General features: G+C 45.2%; 1 protein-coding gene across 1 annotated transcript; it reads right to left on the minus strand.

Annotated features, from left to right (window-relative positions):
* Positions 1 to 64: 64 nt before the first annotated feature.
* MYOM3 (myomesin 3) lies at positions 65 to 22,189 on the minus strand. The gene is made up of 36 exons (XM_062508935.1): positions 22,083 to 22,189; positions 21,864 to 21,938; positions 21,115 to 21,280; positions 20,667 to 20,824; positions 19,371 to 19,466; positions 18,672 to 18,760; positions 16,368 to 16,412; positions 16,033 to 16,173; positions 15,498 to 15,659; positions 15,090 to 15,231; positions 14,809 to 15,008; positions 14,481 to 14,534; positions 14,212 to 14,339; positions 13,418 to 13,601; positions 12,243 to 12,417; positions 11,518 to 11,639; positions 10,837 to 11,024; positions 10,576 to 10,702; positions 10,017 to 10,195; positions 9,829 to 9,943; positions 9,394 to 9,550; positions 8,981 to 9,090; positions 8,467 to 8,511; positions 8,212 to 8,348; positions 6,981 to 7,125; positions 5,905 to 5,964; positions 4,927 to 4,994; positions 4,582 to 4,692; positions 3,865 to 3,952; positions 3,198 to 3,236; positions 2,914 to 3,019; positions 1,979 to 2,142; positions 1,432 to 1,468; positions 1,297 to 1,319; positions 1,044 to 1,099; positions 65 to 361 (listed from the first exon to the last, which is right to left on the minus strand). The coding sequence occupies exons 1-36, from the start codon at positions 22,187 to 22,189 to the stop codon at positions 65 to 67; spliced, it is 4,296 nt and encodes a 1,431-aa protein (XP_062364919.1).
* Positions 22,190 to 26,402: the final 4,213 nt, after the last annotated feature.

Genomic DNA, 26,402 nt, shown 5'->3' on the forward strand with positions numbered 1-26,402 from the left:
GGCAGAGACACCAAAAGGCATCTGGAGGAATTAAATTCCTTTTACATACAAGGAGACAATGAATTCATTTGGGCTTTTTTGTGGTAATCCCAGCTGGGACTTCCTGCTCTGTTCCTATTGGGATGTCCCCATGTTTATAGACACTGATAGTGACCTGCCCTGTTTCAGACCCATATTTATTCTTGACATAGATGCTGTATTTTCCTGTGTCTTCATTGCACACCTTCTCTATGGTGATTGTGACCATTGACCCTTTCACATCCATCTTGTATCTGTCTTTAAACACGATGACCTTCTCGTTTTTGAACCAGGTGATCTCTGGGTAGGGATCTCCAGACACACAACAAGTTAAGCATAGGGTCTGTTGTGAAACAGAGAACAGAAATGGATTATGGAGCTGTAAATGTGCAGGGAAATTCAGTTCATAGAATCACAGCATCATTTAGGTTGGAAAAAACTTTTAAAATTGAGTCCAGCTCTTAACCCAGCCCTGCCAAGGCCCCACTGAACCATGTCCCCAGGTTCCACATCCACACATCTTTTAAATAAAGAATAATAAAAATCAGTTCTCGCATTTTCATTAGGTGACATTCCATCACTGATATCTGGTATTCCTTTTTCTGATATCTTCCAGTACAATCAGGATTAACCTGCCTGAATTCATTGGGCCTGACTCATGTTTGTTTTACTGTCTTTTTATAGCTTCCTATGCTGTAAAGTTGCACTTAAAACAGGCACGTGGTGAGTTTGCAGTTACTTTTTGCAGGGTTTTTGTGCTGCCTGTAAAGGGGAATGTGACTCAGAAATGAGAGCAGGGAGTTACTCTGATAAGAAAACCAGGCCCAGCACTTAAAAGTCCAATGGGAGGACAACAGAAAGGATCTGGCTGTGAAGATGACCCAGCAGGGCACCACTTCCCACCTCTGGCATCTGCAGCAGCTCAGAAAGGCTGCTGGCAATGCACAGGAGGGTAGAACAGGGATCTCTCCTCCCCATCAGTGATCCTTCTGTGGCTGTGCATTAATGGAGTTACTCAACATTACCTTGTCCTCCATGATGGTGGCAACATCTGGCAGACCTTGAACAACTCTGGCACGACCTGGGAATGAACAAATACAACCTTTTAGATCTTCTTATCAGCAGACTTGGCTTTGTTTCAGAGAAGAGAAGAGAAGAGAAGAGAAGAGAAAAGAGAAGAGAAGAGAAGAGAAGAGAAGAGAAGAGAAGAGAAGAGAAGAGAAGAGAAGAGAAGAGAAGAGAAGAGAAGAGAAGAGAGAAGAGGACTCGTTTACTTACGCTTCTCTGCTATTGCTGCTTCCCTGAAAGGGAGAGAAAATCATTGTGGTTTTATTTATTAGCCATTGCATTAACGATTTAGAGTGAAAGACTCAAAATAGATTTAGCTGTGAAAATATCTAGGCAGGAACTTACTTTAGCCTCCTGTGCTCAGCCAGGGCATCTTCGAAAACTGCAAGAATGAAAGGTTTTAGGGAGAGTTGCCTTTTGTTTTGTTTGGCTCAGTAGATTTAGCATTATGTTGTTGTTATCAGTGCTGGGATTACATGGATAAATGTAATTATGCTCTAGATAGTATCTGTCCCTGCCTTAAGGAAACACACCTCTGTACTCTTCTGAAATAAGGGGGACAGAGTTCTCTCTTTCCAAAGAGAAGTTCAGAACAACAGTTTGGAAAAGCCTTTGTAAACCTGAAAGTTCTCTCTTCCAAGATGCCACCTGTGAGCTCTGTTGTCCAGTGGAGGAATTGGAGAAGCTGCCCCCTTCTCATCCTTTGCCCAGCAATTCCTTCACTCCTTTCTCCTGCCCATTTCCCCTCTCCTCGTGCTTCTGTGGGCTCTTCACTGTCCTCCTTACCCCAGCTCCACATGGAACTCAGCTCCAGCTCCAGTAAGGGACACAGGAATCCCTGCCCAGGATTTGAAGGGCTCCTGGAAAGCAGCTCAGGCGTGACTCAGCTCACCTTGCCCAGACAGGTCTGTTGACAGTTTGTGGGAGCTGTTCCCATCGAATAACTCCAGGGTGTATTTGCCCTTATCAGCCTCCCTGGGGTCCAGGATGTGCAGCCAGATCTGATTCATGGTGCTCCCAGCTCTCATCCTGTCACGGCTTTCCAGTTGTTTCTCCCTGAATAAACAAGTGATGTCATTTCAGTCATATTTAGGAGAGCTGGAGAAATCAAGAGCGTTCATTTTTTCTGCGCCTGTAGTGGTTGGAAATGGGGGAGTCAGGATTCATTTGTTGGAGAGGGGAAATCCCACGGGGCTGTACTTTTAGGCAGTTTGCCAAAGCTTCACAAACTTTGCAAAAGACCTCTTAGCTTTTATTTAAGGGATTAAATCCCATTTAGGTGTTGAATATTTGTAAGTATTTACCCCTTGAATGTTATTAAAAATTCACCTCCTTATCTACATGTGTAGGTGGTATCTAATAAAACACCAGCTCTCTATTTAGGAAGACATTATGAGGCTAAATGAGTCAGTGTTTGGGGGGAATTTTGTAATTTTGGGAATATTTTTTATTCAGAGTGGGGTTAGAGAGTGGTTTAGGAAAACACGAAGTAGTAAAAATAAAGTGTTTGAAGAAATTCTGTCTGTAGCCAAGGAGGCTGTAACTGAGCAGTGTCATAAGTGAAGTGCAGCATCATTATTATTCTAGTAATGATGATCACTTATAAATATTTCTACAGTGCTACGATAAAAATAACATGACTTTTCATTCTGGAATTCCCAGACATGATGCAGGATGAGAGTGAGTTTTGGATTTCAGCCCTTACTCAGACAAATCCACACTTGCCTGAAAAATTGATAGGCTCAGGCCCAAATGTTTAATTTTGGATAAACGGTTCCAATGAACAGTGCTCCAGAAACTTTGCAGCTATTTTTTGGGGGGACTTACTTGTGATACCAGGTGGTTTTCATGTAGTCTGTGTAGTACTTGACATCTGTGTGGATTTTGATGCCTTCTTCAGTGGGCTGGATTTTCAGAGGTGTAGCAGAAAGAGCTGGTGGTGGAACAGAAAGAGTGCAGTGGAGGAGGAATGCACAGATTTACCTGTTCCAGCACAAAACCCCACCCAAAGGAGTGCTGAGGGGGTGCTGCTGGGGCTGTCCCACACCCAGGGACAGCTCTGGAGCTCTGGCTGTGCCATGCCACCTTTCCCCTCTGCTCAGCTGACATACCACTGATCCTGCACAGCTCCTTCAGAAGCTCCTCAAAGGCTGAAAGACAAAAAATGGAAATGTCTGTAAATACAATTCATAGCAAATCACATCCAACCTGCCAATTCATCTCACTGTGGTTAGGATGTTTTATATCCACACGTTATTCGTTGTCTCTTCCTGTGGCAAAGCTCCCTGGGAATGGAGTTTTTGCCTCTGATTTGTTTGTTTTCAGATGCTGGGCATTTCTTACTAAATTTAGATGCTCCTATCTTCATTCACACTCACCATGTGCAACCAACTGCCTCCCAGACAGGAGATTTATGTACCAGGTTTAAATGATGGATTCCAGATGTCAGGGCAGGATTTAATCTTGGGCAGCAGCACCTTCTGATTGATTCTGGGTTGAAGTGACTGAAACATTCCTGAACTTTTATCTGTGGGGCTTGACAGAATTTATAATGCAGTCCTGGCTTGAGAAATGACTGCAGGTGGAAATGACATCAGCATGTAGAGCAGGAAACTCTTTAAATTTGACCAGAAACTTTTTAATGGGGGTTTTAACTCCTATAAAAGCATGTAGGACATGTAGGTTTCATAGAAAGTGAGGATATTTGGTTTTAAATCCAAAATGAACTCGGGGCCCGGGTGTGAATGTGTCTGACTGTGTGATCCAAGGTTCTCTTACCTCCTTTTGTGAGGTCCAGCTGGGTGGAGTCCTCTCCTCGGTTATCTGAAACAACTGCTTTGTACAGGCCCTCATCTGCTTTGGTTACCTACCAAATATGTGTGTGCATGTGTAAGATTGATTAAAATAACCCAAACAAGCCCCAAAACAAACAACACCCCTCCCAAAGAAATTTCCCATGTCATTGAAACCGGGCGGGATTGGGAAAAGGGGAAAAAGCTGAGATTTTCTTCTTCCTTTCTAATGAATTTTGTTGAACCGATCAAAAATGAGGTGGAAAAAATTTACCTCAAAACCTCCTGTGAAAGGATAGGGGGGGGTCTGGTTCAGACACTGTTGGTTTTGGGGGGTCAATAGCTCAGCTTTTGCCCTCAGTCCCTGTGTGAAATCTGAAAAGCTCTTTGGTTCTTTTCAGCCTCTCAGGATATTAAACTTCCAACAGGCACTCACTGTTAAAAACAACTTATTTCTCATTAGGATCTTAGAATCACAGCCTGGTTTGGGTTGGAAGGGACCTTAAGCATTGTGTAGTTCCAACTCCCTGCCATGAATTCCACTAGAATTCAGATTCAGAACCTGACTGTAACATGAAAAATTTCTTCTCTTTTGCTTTTCTCAGCGTTCTTACACTACCCAAAACCCACGTGGAATATTAATAAGATCAGCCCATATTTTTTGCCATTTTCCTGTGCACCTCTGAGCTGGTTGATGTTTCACCTTTGAGATCAGTAGAGTTCCCATCCCAGTCTGTGCATCAAATGCTCCCCCAGCTCGTGCCTTGTGATTGAAGAACCACTGAAAATTTGTGTCCTTCCTCAGGTTTGTTGCCTGTTTGAAATCAACATTTAGAGATCAAAATACATTTTATTTCTTAATTCTTGGACGTTCTAATATGAATCATCACTTACATTACTCCAGAATCTGAGAATTTCCCTTCTTTGTTAAAATTTCTGCCCAAAAGAAACCATCTCCTTACTGTCACTGTTCTGCAGCACTGCTCATATCCTGGGAAAATTACACCTGAAATGGAATGCTGAAGGAATTCAGCCCTGCCACTGTTACCTTGCAGGTAAGGAGCACTTCACAGCTCTCCAAAACTTTCCATGTCAGGTTCTCTATGAAATGTGGACCTGGAAAAAAAGAAGGAAAGGAAAGGAAAGGAAAGGAAAGGAAAGGAAAGGAAAGGAAAGGAAAGGAAAGGAAAGGAAAGGAAAGGAAAGGAAAGGAAAGGAAAGGAAAGGAAAGGAAAGGAAAGGAAAGGAAAGGAAAGGAAAGGAAAGGAAAGGAAAGGAAAGGAAAGGAAAGGAAAGGAAAGGAAAGGAAAAAGGAAAGGAAAAAGGAAAAAGGAGAAAAAAGAAAAAAGAAAAAAAGGGAAAGTGTGTGTCGTGGTGCCTTTGCCGAGGTTCCTGCGGGAATGCTTCCATCTAGTGCTGGATTCCCGCAGTGCACCTGGGAATTCCGACTTTGGCAGGGAACAGGGAGGGGAAACTGAAATAAATTGCTTTCGATCCTTTCATCCTATACTGAGCCACTCTGAAGCCGAGGAGACTGGATTTGTAATGTTAACAGCTGCAATTCAGTGAATATTTTTATCCTCACTAGCAGGGAATCACCTTTCCAGTTGTAGTATTTCTCCAATGAACTTGTTTTATAAACTTCTTTATTCATCAACATAAGGTGGGAGATGAAAGTGGAATGCATGGATCTTTACAAATTTAGCTAGAAATCCTGCTTTTTTTTCCAAGGAAATGCACTGGATCTTAATTACAGAATGTATATTGAGGTTGGACAATTTTCAGTGTTTGAAAGTGTTCAGTGCCACAACACTGATGCAGAAGATCTCTGCTAATAAATCTGCCTAGCTTGGCTAAAACCATTTCATTATTTTGATTTTTAAGGGTGGGGAAAAGTATCTGAAAACAAGGAGTTCTATCCTAGTGTCTTAATCAGCTTAAAAAGATGATGAAGTGAAATAAATTCACTTGGATTTTGCCATCCTGGCCTCATTCTGACAACTCCTTAACCTTTGGCTGATCTTACCCTGCTTTTTCTTCCATTGTCTCCGTTTTGCTTCAGCTTCTTCTGCCACTTTAGCAAAAGCTGTGGAACAGCAAAAGACAAAGTCAGCAACCCCCCAGTGTTGGGTATCTCCTGTAAAAAGGTGTTAGCATTAGAGCTATGCTGTTTGTTTATGCTGAGAGCCTAACATTTATTTTCATTAAAACAAAAGAGCCACTGAAGACTTGACCATTGAGCATTTAGCAAATTAAATACAAGATTTCACCATTTGAAAAGGTAGGCTTGAAAACCTGAAAATAAAATACTTAAAAAGTAAGAAACAGCTAACTTTAGTATCTGCCTTTACATTGTCAGTAAAGAGAAATGGGCACTTCTAGAGCACAGCTCATCAAATGAATTTTCTATCCTGAACCCAGCAAGTGCTGAATCCCTCTGGGGAAGTGCCTGTGTCTCTCCAGGGACTCAGGGAGATTGGACATTTTCGAGTCATTTTCCATTCAAAAACTTAGGAAGCTTTCAAAGGTCACTTGGAAGCAAAATGCAGAGAACTGAAACCAGAGATAGGAGCTCGTTGGGGAAGGATTTGAATGAGAACCTTGTTCTATTTTTAATTAATATTAGGAGGCTCTCTGTACTGCACGTCCAGGGAGCTGCGTGAGCTTTTGTGCCTTGTCCTGGAGTGCAGCTGACACTTTATTGCATTCAGTGCAGTGAACCAGCTGCTTAAATACACTGAATTTCCAGCCTGATCCTGCCCTGAGATAAATGACTACACACACTCCACTCTGCTGCCAAGGCACAGTTCACCACTGCAAGCTAATATGTAAAACATTTGGAAGAAAGAACTTAGAATTCCACTTCAGCAGACTGCTATTATCATCAAGCACCTATTTATAAGACCAAAAGCTTTAATTTATGGTGAAGAGAGATTCAGATCATTTCTTAAATGGTTCCTGGACTTCAAATCTGGGCTAAAATTTGCTTTTCCCATTCCCAGTGTGCCATCAGAACTCTTGGAAATACTTCAGGGCCTTAAGTGCCTCACAAACTTTCCACTGAGCATGGCAGTCTAAATTTGATCCCAAATTTCCACTTACATTCATCCATGAGAACAAGGGTGAATTGATTTTTTGCTTTCCCATCTTTGAGCTGGGCTGTGTACACCCCTTTGTCATCAGCACAGAAATCCTGGATTATCAGTTCCACGAGGCCTTTCTCTTTGACGAAGTTGATTTTGTGTGTCTGTATAAAATAAAGGAAATAGGATAAACTGGAGAGTTTTTCCACAGTAGAAATGTTCCAAGGTCAGATCCTGGTACAGCATCTTCTACAGCAGATACTCCAGTCATTTTGTACTTGTATCCTTATAAAGTCCTCTCATTTTACAGGATAAGGAAGGCAGAACACTGTGCTGTGCCATGCTGGGGGATTCATCTGTTATTTATGTGTGTGGGAATGGTAGAATTGCTTCCAGCAGAGAGAAAACTCTAAAACCACCCAACCCAAAACATCCTTCCTGGATGGATATTACAGAGCTGAAACCACAGTATCTGGGATTTTTAGTGGCATGGGAGTGTTGCATTTAGTTATAATCTGTGATGTGTAATTACATATTTGGCCAGGATGAGGAACATTTCCCCCTCTTGCTGAGGTACCACTGATCTCCTGCACCGAAAGTGCCAGGTGCCTAAACACAAATATCATCATTCTGCCTCACTGCCCTGTTTGCTCTGAGCAAATATTGTCCTTCCAACGAGCTTGACAAATGCTTTTCATTGTGCAGATCCGTGTCAGCCCTCCAGTGGAGAGGAGACAGATTTTCCAAGAGATAAAGCTTTGGATAAACTTGTTAAGTGTTGATTTAACCCCCCCCAACAGGGCACTGACAGCTCCGAAGTGCTCTGGCCTGGTCCTGTCCTTTATTCTGGGGGTCCTGGTTGTTGTCTGGGCATTGCTGCTCTGCACTGAGCTGACAGCCCATGAGTTATATTTGTGCTTCATTCTCAACTGTTCTCCCTTCTGGTCCTCTCATTCCGAGTATTTTTTAAATGTTCTAATATTAATTTGATCTGGGAGGACAAGGAGGAGGCCTGAACATTTGTGTGGATGTACGAGGAGGTTGGAGGGTGCTGTAACACACGAGGCAGGGTTATTTCCAGTGCTTTGGACTGAGAAATAAATCACTTCCATCTGCTTTTAGAATTCATGAGATTTGCCTGTTCAGTTCCAAAATCCCCACCAATATCTGATGGGAATTTAGAAATCTGGGAAAGTGCCATGTTCAGCAGTGGGAAAGTAAGTCAGGATTAAAAGCAGAATAAAACCTACGGGGGTACTGGTGAGCTCCTTGTCATTGAAGATCAGGTGCAGCTCAGCATTTGGGGACAGCTTCTCCACCTGCAGCCACAGCCTCACTTCCCCTTTCTCCAGAACATCGATGTTCCAGCCAGATACCAGCTTGATCACTGGCAAACAGAACCACCAGGGGAATCAGGGGCACAGCACAGGATTTGGCTCAGCCAGGGCTCTGCTGGGTTCCCTTTTCCCAGGCTGTGCTTGTGGCTTTTTGCTGCTTCAACTTACGTGGGTTCCTGATTTCATGGCTACGTTTCAATAACTTGTCCAGATCTGAAATGCAGAGAATCAAAAGTCAACACTATAGGCCAAAACAAATTCATTGTATTAATTTAATTTAATTTGTTGATGAACTTTATTTATGTTGAAGAGAAGATAAAACATTCAATAATGGGGAGGACTAGAAAAGGTGGTGAAGGTAATTGTTGGTTGTATCTGAATAAAACACTGGTTGGATCAGTTCAGGGAGTAAAGGAGTTTTAAATCACTGTGACAGTAGAGCCAAGTGTGAAATCTGAACTGCAGTGGAAAAATGACTTTGCAGGAGCACGGAATCTTCCCTTAGAGGACTGTAAAAGAAACTGCCCTTGAGCCTTCAAGGAATGGGAAACATCCTTTTAGTGATATAATTTAGTGACATTAGTCACTCACTACTCTTCTGCAAGGAACTTTCCTCTAAACATCTAAGATTAGAAAATGAGGGCATGTTAGTTTTTTGTTGTTGACAACTATCAGTTTTTACCTTCTTTTGTTAAAGTGCAGCTGGCAGAGATATCATCATCCACATCTGTGACCTCCACTGAATACACACCCAGGTCTTTTTCTGAGGGCTCTTTCAGTATCAGTTTCGATCTAGAAGTAAAAAGAATAATAGCAAAAATTATATTTTCCTCAGAAATGATATCTCCTGTAACAGAATTTGATACACCCAGAACAGGAAGTATAGAACTCATTGGAACTGATAAATGACACTGAGGAGCAAGGTAAAGATATTGGGAGTATGATGGCAGCTGCTCCCACTGAAGAGCACTGAGCAGATCCTAGGGAGCAGGGAAAGGAGAGGGAAGCATCTGGCTTCACCTTTTTCTTGGTGTTTAATGTGTTCTGCACTCAGCAGCCCGTGATTCATGTTCTCAGTGTGCATTAGATATTCACCTGTTGCCTTTCTCTTCAATCTGCACTCGGTCAGCATCTGGAGGTCCCTCATAGTCCTTTGACCAGATAAATTCAGAGGAGTCATTCTTTTCAGGAGCTTCAAAGGCCATGTAAATGAAACCCTCTTCATCCACCCCGAGTTCGATTTCATTTGTGCCTGTATGAGTGAAAAACCCACAAAACATTCCCTAGCAAAGCAGATCAGGGCTGAGCTTCTGCACATCTAACTCAGAAAACAACCCCCAAAACCAAACCACACAGTGCACAGTTAGAGCTAATTAATTTTGATTAATTTGGGCAGTTTGATCATCTTTGTTTGACTGAAGGTTTTTCTTGCTGTGAAACAAGTAGCTGATGTGTCACAAAACAGGTTTTCACCCAAATCATGCATTTATTTATAGACTGGCCCAACCTCAATGGCTTTTAGTTTCATACCAGGTTTGGTTTTAGGCACCACAGGATCCGAGGGGAGTGAGGGGGGTCCAACTCCCACCTTGTTCAGTGCTCGTACTCGGAAAATGTAACATTTCCCTGTCTCCAGGTCTGAAACCTGCAGGAAACACAGCCAGCAATTAATGTCACACTAAGAGAGCAGCACTCGAACCCTACGAGCAGGTACAGACCTTCATGTGGGTGCTGGCTGTGGGCTGCTTGTTTATTTGTTTCCATTCCTCTGAGCCTTCTTCACACAGGTCTATGAAATACCCGGTGACCGGCCCTGCCCCCGGGTACAGCGGAGCTTCCCAGTGCAGCCGCAGGGAGGAGTCCCTCACCTCAGTGCACATCACGTCGTAAGGAGGGCCTGGCACACAAGGGGACAGGGAAAACTGCACTTGGGTTGGGAGCAGAGAGCAGAGTTTCAGGTAGCAGTTGAATAGTGCCTCTGTAGGGGATGCTTTTATGGTAATTAGGGTTATAAAATATCAGAATCAGATGATTTAATGGTGCTTGTTGTGGTGTAAAGAAAAAGGGATTTAGAGTTTAGGTTATGATTATTTGTTCTCTGGAAATAATATTATTAAAAATACCTGGCTGCTCTGAATGCAGGAATAACACCCTGCATCAGAACATCCCTGGAAATGTTTGTGTGCTTTTCTCTCCCTGGAGCAACCCCTTGGAAGAGTGAGGAGATAACAAATACAGCTGGTGACATTTTCCTGGATGGTTTGACACGAGGGATACCTGGCTCTGGCATCGTCCATTCCTCACATCTGAACAAGTCACTGGGCTCGGACACTCGCCCAACTCCAGCCCTGTTCATGGCACGGGCACGGAACTCGTACAGGTGTCCCTCCTGCAGGCTGCTGACCTTGGGGTGCACAAGGGCAGACATGGTTAGTTCAGCCCTGCATGCCTGGGGAGGCCAGCAGGACACTGAAGAAGTAGAAAAATCCCAGCTGAACCCTTGGTGCAGCTGTTCCCAGCTGTGCTCCCAGTGGGTACCGTGCAAACTCGCCGAGGAATTGGCTGAGTGTTGACTTCGTGCCAGTCTGGCTCAGACTGGTCGTGCTGGTCCAGGAAGTATCCCAGGATCTTTGTTCCTCCTTTGTGCTTCGGGGCTTTCCAGCCAATGGTCATCTGAGCCTTGCCACAGTGCAGCAGTACAAAGCCATGTGGGGCCGAGGGACAGGCTGGGCACAGAGGGACACACAGAACAGGAATGGCAGTGTTCTCCTTTGGAACCGCTGCAGGAAGCCTTGGGTGTGTCTCGGGAGGTGCCTTGGCTGGGGCCTTATGGTTTGTGTGGCATAAAGATGGGAGCAGTGGGTTGATAAAATGGGGAACATGGAGGGTTAGATCCTTGATGGTGTGGCTGTAGGATTTTCTAATTTCCCTGAGAAATTCCCAGTGTTGATTTCCACACATCCCATAACTGAGCGCTTAAAACGGTTGCTTGTACCCAGAGCCAAACTACCACCACAAATGTAACACACTGCTAGGTCAAAATGCTAATTAATTCACTGTGTCCACACTTGGCAAGTGTAATTGATGGCAGGAGCTGCAGGGTACAAGGAAAATGAGTTCCCTTTTGTTTTGTTTCTCAGACACTGTCACCATAGCAGGCAGTGGTGACTGTGCCTGGCAGATGGGGGTTGGAGGGATTTAATTTTGGTCACTACTCACCAATTGCTGGCCTGACAACGATGGGATCTGTTTCTGGTGAGCTCTCACTCAGTCCTCCCTCACTGACAGATTTCACACAAAACACATATTCCTTTCCAGGCTGCAGCCCAGGAACAGTAAATCTGGGAGAGCAAATGAATATGTTTGTGTTTACCTGTGCACAGGTAAACAGTGCTCAAACAGAGAGCAACACACTTTAATAAGACTTTGTTCTTGCAAAATCATTATTTGTCATTACAAATTAATGTGTCACATGAAATGGCTCTGGATAAATCGCAGTGGGTATGGATCAGATGGAGAGGAATCATTGGCAGGGAGATAAACCAGGACTTTTTAATGGACTTTTTAATGGACTTTTTCTGCTTGACATGTGACCCCCAGAGCTGGAGAGTGACTGTAAATTCTGCATGTGACTGACACCGACTTACTGTACTGGAAAACAGGCAAACCCATGGAATGTGGATCTGCTGGTGCCTCAGGCTCTGTGGGGCTGCACAGCCCCAGCCTGTGGAGAGCACCCAGCCTTTGCTGCCAGCTCTGGGTGTTCAAGTGAGGCTTGGAGCAATCCTGAACCCTCCAAGAGGCCGTGGTGTTGGTGTGCCTGCCAGCCTGTGTGGGGACTGAAGGAAGTTCTTTTTTTATCTGAAACATGACTCCAGCCAGAAACAGAAGAATCCAGGTTGGGCCCCAGTGATCCCTCAGCAGAGCAGAGGAGCTGAACTCACTCATTGCATGTCACTGGCTTGTTATTGACTGTTTGCCATTCCTCCGTGCCCGTCTCCCGGCAGTAGATGTAATAGCCAAGGGGCTCCAGGCCATCCTTGGGCTTGTCCCACTGCACAACAACAGATGTCTTGGTGTCTCTGAATGCCAGAACCTGAGATGGTGGAGGCAGAGGAGCTAAAAAAGGGAAGAAACAAACAAAAAAATACAGACAAAAGTAAGCGAGGGTTAAAATCTATAATTTAAAAAAGCCAAAACTATTATAAGTTACTTGGCCTGTTTGATTTATTCACCTTTTTCAGAGCACCACTTTTAAATTGTTGCCCAGGGAAGCTGTGGCTGCCCCATCCCTGGAAGTGCCCAAGGCCAGGTTGGATGGGACTGGAGCAACCTGGGATGGTGGAAGGTCCCTGCCTACAGATGAGCTTTGAGTTCCCTTCCAGCCCAAGCCTGGGATTCTGTGGAATTAGAGCAAAATGCCATGCACAGGGGCCCACTCTACAGGATCTGTTTTTGTGCTTGGGTTTGCCAGATGTCTTCTTCCTCTCCCACTGATTTCTGCAGTTACCCCACACAACTCTTCTGAAGGAGAGGAGGAGCAAAGCTCATCTGTTGATTGTCCTTGGCTCCACCCTGAACTGGGACCTTCTTCACTCTGCATTCCCATTTAGGAATGAACACTGGAGCGGCTTCAGTGGGACAGTATAGGAATAAAAAGTGAGTGCTCATCTCTCTGCAGAAAAGAAACTCCAACATGAGCCTTTGGCCTTCTTCCTCTACTGTCAGCTCAGCCCAGGGAGAAAAGAACCCAAAGCAGCCCTGCAGAGGCTCTGTCCTGGCTGAGCCCCCCAAGCCAAGCTGCTGCAGCCTCTGTCATTCCTTCCACACTGCCACCTCCCTCACACCACGCTGGGAGCATCCTTGGATTAAACACAGGCTTCAACTGTTCCTATTTTATTAAATGTAATTCCCCGTCACTGCTGGCTTAGATTAACACTGCCCTGACCAACTGCAAACCAATTAAAGAAGGATTTAAGGCTTCAGGAGATTTCCTTATATCAAAGCGGCTGCTGTGTAATCATAGCCCATGAAGTTCAGAGGAGAGCCTGGGCAGGGGATCCCCTCATTCCTTTCAGTCAGTCATGGTTAGTGCAGAGCAGAGCAATGCAATAATTACCCAGTTTTGCCCCGGCAGTGACGGGTGGGCTGGGCAGGGAGGGCTCGCTGATCCCAAACTTGTTCACGGATCGCACGCGGAACCGGAACGATTTTCCCTTAACCAGATCAAAGAGTGCAAATCTTGGGGAATTTGCTGGCATCTCCAGGTTCACCATTTGCCAGGAATTGCTGCCTACGAGCAACTGCAACAAAAAAAGATGATGATTTACAGCTGCTACTGTGAGCACAAAACTCTCCTGACCAATAACAAAGCTGGGCTTTGTAGGAAAGGAATTTTTAAAAGCTCCAAAGAAAACACAAACCAAAGCAATAAATTAAGTATTTCTTGTTGATGTACCCAAACTTTTCACCCTTGGCAGCAGAGGGCCCCTTTGCTACAGGAGGTGAGAAATAGGAATGGATGAAAGGAGACTGGTAGAAGTTACCAATTAACCAACAGAATAACGAGTGGGGAACAGGACAGTGAGGTACTGTGCAGATCTTCACAGCTTTTTCCACCTTTCAGGACCTTAGGGCAGGAACAGCTTTTTCATGTTAGAATTCTGCCACTGCTCTGTGGTGTTAAAATTCTTGGTCCATTCCTTGCTAATCACTAGTCTTTGAGCTGGTGTCAGAGTCAGGGCCATGGCTCAGGGCACCTGTGGGGCTGGAGGAGGCTGAACCAGCCAGGTTTGAGGCTGGATCTCCCCAGTTCCTAACTGGGAATGTTCACCTTCACCTGTGCCATGGCCCACCTGAGAGAGAAATGGATCTGCTCTGCAGCTCCCCTCCTGTGTGATATTTTTTTCTTACCTTTTCCACGTAATAATTCAGTGGCTCTCTGCCTCTTGGATCTGGTTCATCCCAGGCCAAAGCCACATAATCTTCTCTGACCTCAGTTGCATGAACATTGGTGGGGGGCAAAGGAATTTTAATGTGTCCTATGGGAAGGCAGAAAAGGATTTAGTAATAACATGGCAGGACAAGAAAGTTCTTTTACGATGGATTCCGTTGTGCCACTATAAATTAAGATTCTTCAGTGGAAAGAAGGAGACAAACACTTTGGGGAAACTTGAACTCACCCTCCAGGTCATCCTTGGATATTTCTATGGTCCTGCCCTCGTCGTATGGGATCACTGCAATGACAAGCAGGGCAGTGTCACCCACCCACAAGAGGTGCTTGGGGAGAAAGACAAACCCCAGGACTGGGTCATTGGTCCTGTGCACAATTACAGACATTTTATGTCACAAACAATGGTGTTTTGAGCTTTTTCTGTTTCAGAATGCTCCCAAGATGGGCTCAGCAAAGGCATTTGTGGGAATGGGGAGGATCTGGACAATCTGCACTCAGTTATTCCTGCAGCCTCCCGTGGTCCTGAGGGAACAAACTGTCCTGGCTTTGGTACCAACCTGTCACTCTCTTGCCCCTGCTGGGGTCGTGGGTTGTAACAGGGTCACTGGCCTTTGAAGGGTGGCTGGTGCCAGCCTTGTTGACAGCCTTGACCCGGAACTGGTACGTCTGTCCCTCAGCCAGGCCCAGCACTGGGCACCTGCAGCTCTTCACAGGCTGGGCACTGCACTGCAGCCACTCCTGTGAGCCAGCCACACACCTGCAGGGAAACACAGCCCACACTCCCTTCTATTTCCACAGCAAAATGAGGATGCTTAGCTCAAAGATGCTGCTTACAGACCTCTCAATGAGGTATCCCAGGATGGGGCTTCCTCCATCATCGCTGGGTGCTACCCAAGAAAGCAGCAAGCAGTCTTTGTTCACATCGTGGCATTTCACGTTGAGAGGGGCTCCTGGGGCACCAGCTGTGGGTGCTGCAGCATCTGTAAAACACCAAGTGAGGGTGGTTACGTTTTGTTCTTTTCTCTTCCAAAACTTTCACTGAGTAGCTTAATTTTAAGTGTCTAAAGGCCTATCCCAGTAACACATATCCTATTTTCTAACACCCAAATCACCAGCGACAGTAAGATTTGGTCATTGTGATAATTGTATCCACACACAAAATTAGGAGCTGTTTCCTTGGGTGTGAGAGTGGAAATCCCTTTATGCCAAGGTCTTAGGAAAGGAGATCTGTAGGTCCTGCAGATACCTCTAACAAACACATAAGTGGTCTGCTCCTTGTACCCATCCAGGGAGGGCACACGGATGGTGTAGAATCCCTCATCCTCTTTGTGAGCACACGGAACTGTCAGGGAGGCCTCACGCTCCTGGAACCTCAGCTCCTGACATTCTGAGTCCTGCAGCAGCTCCCCTGTGGAGCAGGAGAAAGGGGAAAGGAAGTTCACCTGGATAGGAGTGACAATATTTATTTCCAAATTCCTCAAAAAGCACAGAATGAGATGAGGGATCTGTAAGACGTTCCTGGTATGATTTTTGTGCCTCCAGATTGCAGCCACGGATTCTGATCCACAGAAAGACCCAAATCCTGGATTTCCAGCCAAATGTGGAAAAGACAAATGTTAAATAGTAGCATCTGTAGCTTGAGCAGAGCTGAGAAGAGCTCAGGAATCCAGAATTTTAATTGTTTTATATTTTTTTTTCTGTGAATGTTCAGTCACAGCTATGAATTCCAGTGGGATATTCCCAGAGGTAAATGCACATAAACTCAGCTGTTGCCTACAAACCATCTCTGAACCAGGTGATGCCTCGTTGGTGGTCCAATAAATCAGAGGAGAAGTAACAGGAGAGGGTGAAAGGCTCCTTTTCTCTTGCAAATAAGGGTTTCAGTGGAAAAGCAAAATCTGCCTCTCTTGCCAAAAGGGATCCTGTGGAATAAAAATCAGCATGATAAAGCGACTTCCAGAGCCTTCCTCCTGTAGTATTTTTTTTTTCATATATTTAGACTGAGCTTTGCACTTTGCACGTGCAGTCAGGCTGACAGGGAAAACTTTCAGGGAAAAATAATCAAATTGCATCAGGCTATAAAAGTAATTAATAATAACATCAATGATTTACTCACTTTTGTATATTTCTGAATCAAATCCTGACTCCTTCCCATAATATTCTATAAGACAAGAGGAAAATACATTTACCAAATCTCAGAGAGTGTTTATCTTCTTAAAAACACCCAGTGATGCTCAGCAAACTGTTTTTCCCCTCAAGCCAGCCCTTCATATAAACCTTTAAAGTGTCACCATGGGGTAAAACGCGCATTCATTTGACAGCTGATGCCCTTCACGAGCCACTGGGGATTTTCTGCAGAGGAAATTGTTCCCATGACTGCTCCAGTGGAAGCAATCCTGCTCCAAATGCTCACGTGCACTCAGTTATTCAGAGCTAAGGAGAGCTTTGCCACTTTGGCCTCTGCCTTTTCAAGCAGGTAGGTTAGGACCAAATAAAATAAAGATCTGAATAAAAGGAACCCCCTGCATTTTAACAGCTTTCCCAGAGGATGATTCTTGAAAACTACCATTGACTGGGGCTTCAAGATTTAACCAAGAAAAAGGATGTTTGTGCTGAGACACTGAAGCAGTTCCTGGAGCTCAGGGCAGGATGTCCCCAAATCAGCTGTTTCTGGATTCTCTGGAAGTGTCACAGGTGGGTGCTGGCCCATCACAGCACAATGTGAAATTATTTGGAGCTGAAATCCAAGAACTGATGCACTTAAGATGAAACTGAAATACTTTTCTCTCAAGTTATGATAAATGCCCGTAAAATAAAGCCTGTGCTTCCAGTGGTTGAAGTTTGGCAGTAGCAGACCAAAAAATGAGGAGTGTGACCACTGGAGAGGAGAGAAATATAAAGAAAATAGCACTGGAGGTAAAACAGCCTCATGCTGGGTCCAGTGATGTCTTATGGAAAGGGAACTGTGGATCCCAGGGACCCTCTGCTGGCATCGAGGCCTTTCCAGACAGCCACGGGCCAGGGGAGGAGATGCCATGGCCTGCCTGGGGCACCAGGAATGTTCTCAGTGGAGGCAGGATTAAGGCCTGCCTGTAATCTCTATTTTCAGAGCAGTAAATGCAGATAGCAGAAGGAAGACTCGGGTTACTGGGATGGGTCTGGGGGGAGCAGCAGCAGTTTGAGAGCCCCTCAGCACAGAGCCTGCAGTGATGTGCACAGGTTTGGCCCTGATGGGGAAGGCTCACCAGGCTCTCCGAGGGGAGGAGAGCTGTCCCAGCCAGGCCTTTCTGTGCCAGAGCACAGCCCCTGTTCCATCCTCATGCCTGCTCTGGTCCTCAAGATTCCACAGGGAGCTGAGAGCAGCAGGGAATTATTGGTGTGGAATTTTGCTGCTTTGTGGCAAAGGGCAGCTCCTCATGTGGCCACACTGTGAGAACCTCCTGGGAACTTTTCCTGCATTAGGGTAGGGGGAATTTGGGAATCTGGGAAGGATGCAAAGGAAGGTTTTCTGGGCTGTTGTATCTGTCCCTTTAGAACTGGGAAATGCCTGCTGCATATTTCCAGATATGCTGAATTTTGACACTGTTTAAATAAAGGATCTGAAAGGTGTGGTAATAGACTGCTTTTACAATCCTGGAGTCACATTCTTCTGCAGGGATCTGAATCCCAGACAGGATTCAGATCAGAATATTGCATGTGAAAATAAGTATGATAATAACACAACCCATGACAGAGGGCTCTGGCAGTCCCACTGAAGGTTTTCATTGTCTACAGTCCTGTAGGTCTATTCTGTCCATCCTTTTTATTAGAAAATTGTAATTTAGATATAAATAGATGAAATATCAACAACTAAACTGTGATCCTGTGAGACTGTCCTGCATATTTTCTAAAGCTTGAGATGATTTCCCTTTTTAAGTGCTGGTGGTTTATTTACTTCCTTCCCCACGGCTGGGTTTGGCTGTGCACAATGTGTATCTGTGGAGTCTGTGCCAGTTATTTTAAGAACAGCCCAGAACAAAGAGGAAAATCTTGCATTTGCCCTTGGTAGTTACTGATTTCAGAGAAAAACGTGAAATAAATCTGCAATAATGCACTGAGATTTCCCACTGAAAGCCACAGCTCTTGGGGAACCATTTCTTGCTTAACTTCAGCAGACTCTTTGTTGTGTGTTCCAGTGTGGGGTTGTTTCATAGCAGTCCAGAAGAAATAAGCACCTAAATTTAGTACAATTTTATCCCAGTGAAAGGACAGCTGTGTCCATATGGAAAGGAAAAACTTTGGCTGGGCCCAGAAGTGACTAAGGAGGAGAAACTGCTTTATCCTTCTCCAGAGTACTTGTGTGTGCCTATGAAATAATGAAAATATTTGGAAGATTCTGCAGTACTTGAAAGCTTAAACTCAAAGGAATATTTGTACTTACTCCTGACAAGCACTGTAGCAAAGGAATAAGCTTCACCATACTGATTCTTTACCTCCACACTGTATTCAGCAGAATCTTCCATAGAGCATCTGAAAAAAAAAAAATTCCCCCTCCTTCATATTTCACAGGACAAATTCCCCTTTTATCCCAGAGCTGTTTGCTTTCCATCCAGAAGCTGCTTTTCCTTTCAATTACAAGGATTTCTGATACTTTTTAGTAGTAGTCAATTTTTTCTCTTGAGACCCACAGGGAAAACTTTTGAAGTACGGAACAAGCAAAAGTCCTGTGGAATGCTTGATTCCCCTAAAGATTTGTATTTGTCTGTCACTGTATAATTCATAGATCAGAACTAATGTTCTGATTACACTGATCCATCCCAAATCACATTTTTGTCTGCTCATTAAGTGCTTAATGTGCATTCCTTACCCTGAAGGAAAAAAATGTTGCTGATGCATAAAAAGAGGAGCAGAAGTAAATTAAACCATTGAATTTTGTTTGATTTTTGTTTGATTTTTCTTAGATTTTTTTTTAAAAACCTTGTGAACTGCTGTGGAGATTGGCAAAGCTTTAGCTCAAACAGGGCAGCCTTAAAGGCAGGCAAGGTCAGATTCCAGAAGGATGACTTGGTTTGTTTATCATACACAGACTGGGAATTTAGGGAGAGCAGGTCTCACTCAGCTGAAAGGGCACAGCCATTACCTGCTGATGTGCAGAGTCAGCATCCCAAATTTATTTTTGATCTTGTATTTTCCTGCTGGGGCTTGGCGGGGATCGATGGGGATTCCATTTTTATACCTGGTGGAAAAGAAGGAAACGTGCACTTAGGAAAGGACCAAACACCACTAGGAGAGAGGAGAAGACACAATTCCCTTTTTTTCCAGATCTCCCTCTTCAATCCAAACCAGTCTGGCAGCTAAACCCAGACCCTCCATGCTCCTGTGTGGCTGCTCAGCCTTGGCTTTACATTCCCTGCCTGCAGCTCCTGTGAGGGAGCTCACAGATTTCTCTTCCCTGTGTTCCCCAGGATGTGTGGGAGGTTCAGATCCTCTTTGCTCTCTGAATAATTCAGAGAGGTCGTTCTGGAAGGACACAGCATGTGCAGAGCTGCTGCCTACGAGTCATTAGTAATGCAAATGTTTGCACTCTTAAACCTTCCAGAGGAGGAATGGTCAATCACTTCAAACTGATTGAAGTGCACTTTGCAATTTTTTTTTTTTTTGAGGTGGTCTTCCACTTATTTCCGGTGTTTATGGTGTGTGCTGCACTCAGGCCCAGCCCATAACACTCTCCCCCTGAGGATGGTTAAAAATACAAAGGGAGTCAATGACAGTTGTGTTGTATTTTACAAAGTAGCAGCAGCAGCAGTTTAATGCTGAAACTCTCATGGCAGCCAGGCCTTGTTGGGGTGTGTTTGTGGTGATTTAGTGCTGCAAGGAGTTGTGGTTTTTGAGACTTAAATACCAAGTTCACCTGTGGGAAAACCAAAGGAATCAGGGAACCTCCATGAACATCAGCCCTGTCCCAGAATGAGCCTTGTAGGAATGTCCAGGAGTCAGGGAACCTCCATGAACATCAGCCCTGTCCCAGAATGAGCCTTGTAGGAATGTCCAGGAGTCAGGGAACCTCCATGAACATCAGCCCTGTCCCAGAATGAGCCTTGTAGGAATGTCCAGGAGTCAGGGAACCTCCATGAACATCAGCCCTGTCCCAGAATGAGCCTTGTAGGAATGTCCAGGAGTCAGGGAACCTCCATGAACATCAGCCCTGTCCCAGAATGAGCCTTGTAGGAATGTCCAGGAGTCAGGGAACCTCCATGAACATCAGCCCTGTCCCAGAAGGATCCCAGGACTGTCACTGCTTCCAGGCCCCCATGTCCTTACTGGTCCAACAGTGGGACTGGACACGGAGGTGTTTTCTGAAGCTCTCCCTCCCTCCCTCCCTCCCTCCCTCCCTCCCCCCTGGCACTGCCCGTGGGCCGTGCTGGCAGTGCCATACCAGGTGGCCTGTGGCACAGGGGAGCCCAGGGTGGTGCATTCCAGGGTGACATCCATCCTCTCCCAGACCGCGTGTGCGCGCAGAGGGATCCAGAACATGGGCGCCCGCCCTGACAGCAGCTCCAGGAATTCCTTCTCCAGGCTGGCCTGTTCCACAGCCTGTGCAGGGAGACACTGGGTAAAGGCCCTGCAAAGGGGTGGTGTTACACAAATTCTGTCCATGAAGGAGCTGTGAGAACATTTCAGTGCCAGGAAGGCTCTGGGTAAAGGCACTGCAAAGGGGATGATGTTGTTACACAAATTCTGTGACATCAGGGAGATGACATGATTCTGTGACATCTGTGAGAACATTTGGAGGAATTTTTGGCGTTGTGCTAACACCTGCTTAGGTGCAGGATGCTCTGCAGAGCACAGTTTTAACCTCTGCCAGCAGAGGGGTCTGCTCTGACCTTCCTGCGCAGGCCCTTGCGGTCAGCCCTCACTCGGAGCAGCCTGCAGATCCTGATGACCTCCTCTTCTATCTTCTCCATGTCATTCCCAAAACGAATCCTCTTCTGCCCCCTCTGTTCCAGCTCCAGGATGTCAGCTTCCCTTCTGAGATTGTACTCCCTGGTACTACATGATGATAAAAACCAACAGAAGTCAAGACAGAATTTTTTTTCTCTCTCTTTTTTTGTTGTTTATAGCAAACATCTTGGTTAAAACAGGAGTGTTAAGGACAGAAACAGCAGCTGATGGAGTGTGGGTAGGAATGTCAGGGAGTTATCCCCCACAGGAACCAGCACTCCCAGAAGAGATCAAACTTCCATGGGGACCCACTGTTTGGCCAATTTTAATCCCAGGGAGGAAGCTGAGAAAAGGAGCAAAGGGAGATGTGGCTGAGATTGTCTAGGAAAGAGGGAGAGTTCCATCTGTCACCATTCATTTGTTAATCTGTCAGTATTTTCCATTTAATCCTCAAAAATCTGGTTTCTCTCACACCCCTGCATGTAAGCAGGGAGATATCCTCATTATGACATGGCACCATCATTTAATTTCCTGCATTTTAGTTGAGGTCTGGTAGTTTTAACGGAAGAACCTCTGGATTGAACCTGCTCTTTTTGCTTCCCACAGAATAAGTTGGAAGCTGTGACCCTGATCCAGAGCTGTGATGTTGCCTGCAATAGTTATATTGGAGTCACAATAATTCCTGACTTACTTTGCTGTTTTGGAGGTCAAGGCAAGGGCAGCTGCTATTGATAGGTCTGAAGGGCTGAAAGTCTCCTCTTCCTCACTTCCAGGTGCAGATTTATGGGGAAAAAAAAATCCAGATTATGTTCCATAATTTCCCAAACTCAAAATTCTGCAAGTCTGTGGATGTGTAGAAAGCCCTGCCTGCACCTGATTGACTCAACCTGTCCCAGACTCTGGGACTTACCTGGTTTTAAACCTTTTTTTCCTGGTTGTGGAGCTCATTTCCAAACTCTGTTTCCTCTCCTCCTTCTGCTCCTCCTCTCTGTGGTGGAAAAAGGCTCGGGTTCCCATGGTGGAATGTCAAAGCCAAACTTTCTTGCTGGAATAGATCAAAACATTCAAATCAGACACTTTTAAGAGAATCGTTTTAAGTCCTTGCTCTGCTTTGGTGTTCAGGGGCTGTGAGTGAAGGTTCCTATAAAAATATTTTCTGATATCCACATTATGAGAGTGGTTTGCTTCATGATGCTTCTGGGGAAAGTGGGATCAGGGGGAGAAATGGATCTGTCCCAAAACAGGGAACAGGCAGCCCCTTGTGGGTAGATTTGTTTCTCCACGATTTATCAGGAATCCTGGAATGGTTTGGGTTGGAAGGGGCCTTAAAGCCCATCTGATGGGCAGGGACCCCTCCCACCAAACCATGGTGTTCCAGCTGCTCAGCCTCATGCTCCCATCCACAGATCTGTAATTCCCCATTCCCAGGCTGCACACAGAATTGTCACAGCTCAGCACTCCTAAGAGGACAATGCTTTATCCAGTCCTTTGTATCCTTCAGGTGTTTCTCCTGAGCTCTTAGAGAAAGTTTGTAAAATCATGGAGAAAACAGCAACCTCCCAAATGTCAGCCTACAAGGAGTGGCTCAGTAACAGCAGGATTTTCCCAAAGAGTGACCAGGGAAGTGTCCCAGAGAAATCCCATTCCACAGGTGAAACACAGGAGCAAACTTTGGCACTCCTGGCTCCCATCTGTGCCTGGCTGTTCCCAGCCTCTGCTCTGGGAACCCACAGCTCGCTGCTTTTAGGCTCTGACTAATGGAAGGGCATTAAAATCAATTTTTAAAGTGTATCCCCCCTCATCTCCCCCTCCCTGCAGTTAAATCCCAAGCACCCAGCACGATCCTTGCACTGTGCACATTCACAGGTTCTAAAAGCTCGGGTTACTTTGGAAAATCAGCTTTGCAAATGTAATTGTTGCTGAATAGAATTTGTTTGAACATAGCTGTAAATCTTTCCCTAGCTCGTGTTCCATGACTGAAATTTTCCCTTGGCAGATCTTCCACCTGGATTTGAGATTTGCTGCTTTCAAATCCAAACTTGATAAAAATACAAACCCTCAGCTTTTCCTGGTATCATTTTCTCATACAAAGTTTTACTTGTACAGTATTCTGTTGATGTAAATAAATTTCTTACAAGCATTCCATGGAAAAGCAGAGTTGCAGCAAATGCAAAATATCCCATGCAAATGAAAATACAGAATTATCTTGATAATATTTCCTTAGTGGGCATTAACATTGGAAGAAACAACAAATGCTGACAAGTAAAAGAAGAAGAAAATAAAACAGGTTTTTATGGGAAAAAAATCATTGTAATTTCATAGTTTCTGCTGTCTTCAGAAGTGGTTCAGCTTCAGAAAGAGTCCTGTCATTCTGGGCATCAGAGCCTTGTTTCCATGCTCATGAATAATTTCTGATACAGACTCATTTTTGCTAAATAATGGGTTTTATTTTTCCCTGAACAAATTTCATTGTTTTATAAACACTGTTAAAACCTATACTTTTCAAATCCAATGCAGATTATTTTCTAAACATGCCAGTAAAGCAGAGCAGATTCTGGTGAGAAAACATGAAGCAAAGCAGGATTTTCATTAAAACAACACTGGAAAAACAATCATTAAAGCAGATACAATCACAAAGCATAATCTATTTCTGCAGTGCAAGTCAAACAAAGCTGTCTCACAAAACAACTGATGCTGCTCTGAAGATCCTACAAAATCTTACAATAATCAGTTTGTTTGCAGATAAACCAAACTCACCCGGTGAAGGCTGCAGGGAGAGCCCCCGTCCCCAGGCAAGGGAAGGGACAAAGGAAAGTTTCCTTGTCCCTGGTGATGACACCAGAATGACTCTCCCTAAAAGAATGTTCCCCATGTTGGAGTGCCCATCCTGCAGTCAAATATAGCCCCTGCCAGGCCCTCCCTGACAATGGGGATGGCCCAGCTGGGGACACTCACTGCTCCCAGCAGTGCCAGCCTGTCCCTCCCAGCCCTGCCAAATCATGGAAGCAGGGACAGGTGCCTCCAGAGCAAAATCCACCAAACCCACCAAAATGCAGAGCACTGGGTTATGCTCTGCTCTTTTAGGAGCTCACAAAGCATCTAAACTGAATTATGAGTATTTTAACCCTGTCCAGGAATGTCCCTTGGGGTAACCTTGCAATTGCTGCCCAACAGAGTGACATCATTTGCTTTGGCATCTCTTTAGTGAATGCCAGCTCCAGGCAAATCCTGGCAGTGTCTGATTGCACCAGGAGCTCCAGCAGCTCGCAGGTTTTGGTGGGCTGTGACTGTTTTATTTCCTTTTTCCAGCAAATAAAGGCTTGGTGCCTCAGAGCAGGTGAGCTCTCTGTATCCAGCAGCCCATGGTGGTGTCTGAGAGTTTGGGGCAGGCTCAAAAAACAGAGATTGCTGATTTTTCATTTATTTGAGGTGGTCTTGCAGTTCCAGCATTCAGGGAAAGCCCTTCCCAGCAATGTGAGGAGCAGGTGATGTTTCTTGTGGTGGCAGAAGGCTCTGTGGGAAGGAATTCCATCATCAAATCTGGCACAGTACCAGCAGGAGCCATTTCTAGGAACTTTGTTTGCTTCACCATCCAAACAAGGAAGAAACCCAGCAGGATCAGTGCCAGAGCTGCCAGCACTTGTAGGTGTGAAGTTCCTTTAGTGGCTGTGTTTGTGACATTCCTAGGAAAGCAATAAAAGGAAGGACTGGGCTGGCATGTCTGAAGCACTTTGGTGTTGAGCTGAGCTGTCAGATGGAGGGAACACTTCCCTTTCTTTGCTTTTGAATCCATGGCCACTCCAGTGCTTCCCTGAATTTTGTATTGTGAGAAGTAATATGTAATTATCATCTATTTTGCTTAAAATGAGTAATTTAATTCATTTTGTCACATCAACCCTCTGTTTAAAATTTATTTTATTTAGAGGGGCAGGCACTGACCTCTGGTCTCTGTGAGCAGGGACAGGACTGAGGGAATGCCTGGAGCTGGTTCAGGGTGATTTAGGTTGGATTTAGGGAAAGGTTCTTCCCTCAGCCAGAGGGTGCAGGGCACTGCCAGGCTCCCCAGGAAATGGGCACAGCCCCGAGGCTGCCAGAGTTCTGGGAGGGTTTGGACAATGCCCTCAAGCACAAGGTGGGATTTTGGCATGTCTGTGCAGGACCAGGAGTTGAACTTGATGATCCCTGTGGTCCCTTCCAGCTCAGGATATTCTGTGAGCTCTCCTTCATTCTGTCTCCAGAATCTGGAGCTTTCCTTTTGTCCCTTGAGTAAGATTTTCCTCACAGAATTTGTTAAAAACTCACCACTGGTTTTTCATGGTGTTCCAACACCCTCCAGTGCCAAAATAAAGGAACAAACAGGGAGAAGGAATGGGATCCTTGTTTTGCAGAGTGTTCATCCCTGGGCAAGGATCCCTGCTGAGCTTCCAGCAGGGCTGCTGCTCGGGGTGTGAGCAAGTGGCAGCTCCCAGATTTAGCTGAAAAGACAAAGAGCAATGCTTTGCTCTAGGGTTACAGCTGCCACCTGCTCCTCTGGTGTCCTTGTGACAACTGAAGCACAGCACTCACCTCCATCCGTGTGACATCTGCTGGGGACACAGCTCCCTGTGGCAAGGCACCTCCTGCTGTTACCATCTTTGTGGCAAAACCTGCAGTTGTTATCATCTTTGTGGTAAAACCTGCAGTTTTATTGTCCAGGGCTATGAGAACTCTTATCTGGAGCAGGCAGGGTGTCTGAAGAGGAGAGCTTTGTTAGGCACAGATGGCTTGCATGGGAAGACCTTTGGAACAATGTTGAAATCCTGCTATTTATCTGGAAATGTTCCTCCACAGAAGGAGGTGGAGATAAGGAGGTCCTGGAGCAGCTGTTTGACACAAATGGATCCCTTTGGTTCTGGGCAGAGGGAGGCACTGAGGTCAGCAGGATGATGTGTTCCTGAGCCAGTAAAATTCAACAGCATTTCAACATTTCTCTCCAAGCTATTCCAAAAAGAAATAGCTTGAGAAGGGATGATCTATATGTTAAATTTAGGAGATGACTCATGAGACAAGAATCAATCTCCCTCTGCTTAGAAGATCCAGGCCTCAAAGATCAATATTGACTAAGCCATGACGAGAGCAGGAAGTTGAGGATATTGCAGTCAGTCCCTGCATAGGACAGGGCTCTCCTGCCTGTGATCCCTGGGCATTAGAGCTGCTGGGAGGGTGGAACAGAGAGCATGGAATGGGATGG

The sequence above is a fragment of the Cinclus cinclus genome, chromosome 26 (assembly GCF_963662255.1).
Source record: "Cinclus cinclus chromosome 26, bCinCin1.1, whole genome shotgun sequence".
Classification (NCBI taxonomy): Eukaryota; Metazoa; Chordata; class Aves; order Passeriformes; family Cinclidae; genus Cinclus; species Cinclus cinclus.